We start from the raw sequence: 3,284 nt of genomic DNA on the forward strand, positions 1-3,284 counted from the left end.
CCAGGGTCGGGGGCGCAGGGCCAGGAGGAGGGCACGCTGCCATGCTGCAAGGGTCCTGGACTTCACAGGGCCGCCGTGATGGGGTCAGCACCTCACCTTTCTCCGTCTCATTGCAGTCAATCCCAACATAGCCCTCAGGGCAGATGCAGAAGAAGGGGGTCTCATTAATCCCGGTCAGGCAGGTGCCCCCATTCTGACAGTGGTTCACATCGCAGAAGTCACCTGGAAGCAAAGCCACATGTCACTGCAAGCCATCCCTAAGGCGGGCATCCGCCAGAGCCCCGCAGATGCACATGGATGCATCCTGGCTTAATGGCAGGAACTGCTCCCGTGCAGATGCCACAGGGAGGGGAGCACCCGGCAGGGACCGGCTGCTGGATCCTGCACGGGACCACCAGGTCCGTCAACCATCAAGGGCGATGGTTGAGACCAGGAGCATGAGAGAGCGGCCGGGACCTGCCCTGCCCTGGCACGTTAATAAAGGGGTTTAACAGAGCCTGCACATCAAACCGAAGCCAGGGGAAACCCAGGTCTTCGGTGCATCAAATGTTTCCACTGCTCAGCTGGGAAGCAGGGGTGGCCAGGCTGGGACTCGCTCAGGCACAAGCAGGACAGGATTATTCAAGGGAATGGGGCTGGTCCCACTGCTGGGTTTTGCTAATTAAAGTTAGTACTCATAAGATCCAAAAAAAAATCATTGTAGAGGGAGTCCACACGCCTCGGCTCCCAGATGCTGGAGACATGCGAGGAGGCAGCACAGGGTCCATTCCTGCACGATACCTGTCGGAACTCCATTCACTCCAAGCACTCTCCGAGCAGCTCGCACCAGGCAGCCCCAGCCCACAGGCAGGTCCCCCTGGGGAACTGGTGGGGCTGCACCGTCCTCTCTGCCTGTCCATCCACCTCCAGCATCTCCCATGGTATTGGGTTTACGTGGCGAGGTGGTGGTAGCTGGGGGGACTGCAGGGCTGGCTTCTGCGAGAAGACACCAGGAGCTGCCCCCAGGTTGGGGACAGCCAGTCCCAGACAACTCCAAAACAGACCCATCACTGCCCAAAGCTGAGCCCATCACTGACACTGGTGTCGCCTCTGTGATAATATACGTAAGATAAGGTAAAAAATGCTGCACAGCAGCTGTGAGAGAGAAGTGAGAAAAATGTGAGAGAAACAGCCCTGCAGACACCCCGGGCAGAGAAGAAGGAGGGGGAGAAGATGCTCCAGGTGCCAGAGAAGGGATTCCCCTGCAGCCCACAGTGAATACCACAGTGAAGCAGGTTGTCCCCCTGCAGCCCATGGAGGACCACACCGGAGCAGATTTCCACGCTGCAGCCCATGGAGGACTCCATGCTGGAGCAGTCTGTTCCTGATGGGCTGTACCCCATGGAAAGGACCCACACCAGAGCAGTTCATGAAGAACTGCAGCTCATGGGAAGGACCCACGCTGGAGCTTTTTCATCTTCTTTTCTCCTCCCTGTCCTGCTGAGGAGGGAGAGCGAGAGAGCGGCTGGGGGGGCACCTGGCAGCCAGCTGAGGTCAACCCACCACACCCATCAACCTTCTGCTCCCTATTGCAGTGCTGAATCAGATTGCAAGAGCCGGGCTGAAATTCCTCCCACCCTCAGTTTATTCTGCCCCAAGAGCTGCAAGACGACAACGCTCTCCATAAACCTAGACCAGATTCCCACAGATCTGGCTAAAAGCCTCAATAACTCCTCGCGAAGCGCTGGGACAGCACGTCCCCTGATGCCAGGCTCTTCTCTACCACGCTGCAGGAGTCAGAGCAAGGGCTGAACTTAGGTGGAGACCCAGGAATAACCCCCCACTACCTGCATGCCCTGGAGAAGGTGGAAGTTAATGAGCTGTGGGCTCGCTGCCCGGATCCACACCGAACAGCACGGCTCTCATTAGCCTAAGCTACTACTCAGAGAGCTCCTACTCATCAGTCTTTTAATAGCAGGGCTCCTTTGAGTTAATCCTACTCTTCCTGACACTCCACATGTGTAAGGTACACAGTGGTGGCAGACAGGCCAGCATTACGTGAAGGTTTCTGAAAAGATGCTGTAGCTCCCTTAGTCCAGCCTCAGGAGGCAGAAAAACTTGGGCACCGGTTCAAGTCACTGCCTGCGCTGCCCAGCCTGTTCTGCATGACCTCATGCTCCATCAATGTGCTGCCATGAGCTACAGCATGGGAGGAGAGAGAGCTCGTGCTGATATGTGGGGATGCCTTTGCCCCACACCCCTCCGCAGGTCTCGGGCGCATCCAGCCGCCCCATCCCAAGGATCTCTCCCGGCAGCCGGCCAAGGCCCTGCAGACAGAGCTGTTTCTGTTCAGCAGCAGGAGCCGGCTGCTTCCCCAGGCACGGAACGCCAACGAACGTGTGCTCCCCGGCATCTGTGCTGCCTCCGACGCAGGAGTTTCTGGGGTGGGACACAGCGGCAAAGGAGCAAGGGCTCCTCTCAGGGTCGGGACAGGAGGGGTCCCAGTTTTATACTTTAATTATCCCAAGTAACTGGACTCTCTTTTATCCCCTCCCAGGAATAATCCCTTACACGGTGGGTCTCACTAGCCAGCCCCCTGCCTAGCAGCAAGGCACACGGGTCACATTTTCCACTGTGGCAAGTAGTTTTGGATGCTCCTATTTCTCAGCTGTTTCATGCCTGGTTTCGGAGCAGTTCAGCATCTCCATTCTCCCCACACACATTTTTCTCCGGTCAGGGACAGAGCTGTCACAGGCTGGACAGTCAGGAACGAAGGCAACAAAGATCAGCCACCACTTTTGGAAATGTTTGCTTATATGAACCCACAGGCTGGCTGGAAGGCAAAAATAACATCCTCCGAAAACTGGGACGGCTCATCCCAGCAGGGTTGGGGGAGGTCAGGTCAAGCCTGCCTCAGGAGGGCAAAACGAGCACCTCTCCCCAGGGAGAGCGAGCACAAACAGGGCCTTCCTCAAAGCACACCTTCCTGCTGCCCTTTGCCCCCTGGCCTGGAGCCTGCGCTTGGGTTTTGCTTCCCTTTTCCCCGGTCTTGCCCATACCTTTCAGAGTCACCCACCCCAGGCGTGACCCACAGGGTGACGATGGAGCTGCTTCTCCCCGGGGTTCCCCTGGCCAGGCCGGCCAGGCCAGCCAGGCACGCTGTGCCAGGCGGTCCCAGGCAAGCTGTTTACATCGCGGGTACGGTTATCTAAGCCTGAAAACACAGGACAGCCCCACTGCGCTATTCCCGGCTCGGAAGCAAGGACGGGGCTGCGGACCTGAACTCCTCCGCTCCTGCAGCGGCA

General features: G+C 57.8%; 1 protein-coding gene across 1 annotated transcript in view; it reads right to left on the reverse strand.

Annotated features, from left to right (window-relative positions):
• The window catches only part of MFGE8 (milk fat globule-EGF factor 8 protein), a 9,625-nt gene extending 8,279 nt beyond the window's left edge, over positions 1-1,346 (reverse strand). The window contains exons 1-2 of the mRNA XM_009335236.1: positions 1,262-1,346; positions 15-222 (exon numbers count right to left, since the gene is read on the reverse strand). Of these exons, the coding sequence (XP_009333511.1) occupies positions 15-222; positions 1,262-1,346 (293 nt within the window). The remainder of the gene's footprint in view (positions 1-14; positions 223-1,261) is intronic.
• Positions 1,347-3,284: the final 1,938 nt, after the last annotated feature.

Source organism: Pygoscelis adeliae, unplaced genomic scaffold (assembly GCF_000699105.1).
Source record: "Pygoscelis adeliae isolate BGI_AS28 unplaced genomic scaffold, ASM69910v1 Scaffold21, whole genome shotgun sequence".
Lineage (NCBI taxonomy): Eukaryota > Metazoa > Chordata > Aves > Sphenisciformes > Spheniscidae > Pygoscelis > Pygoscelis adeliae.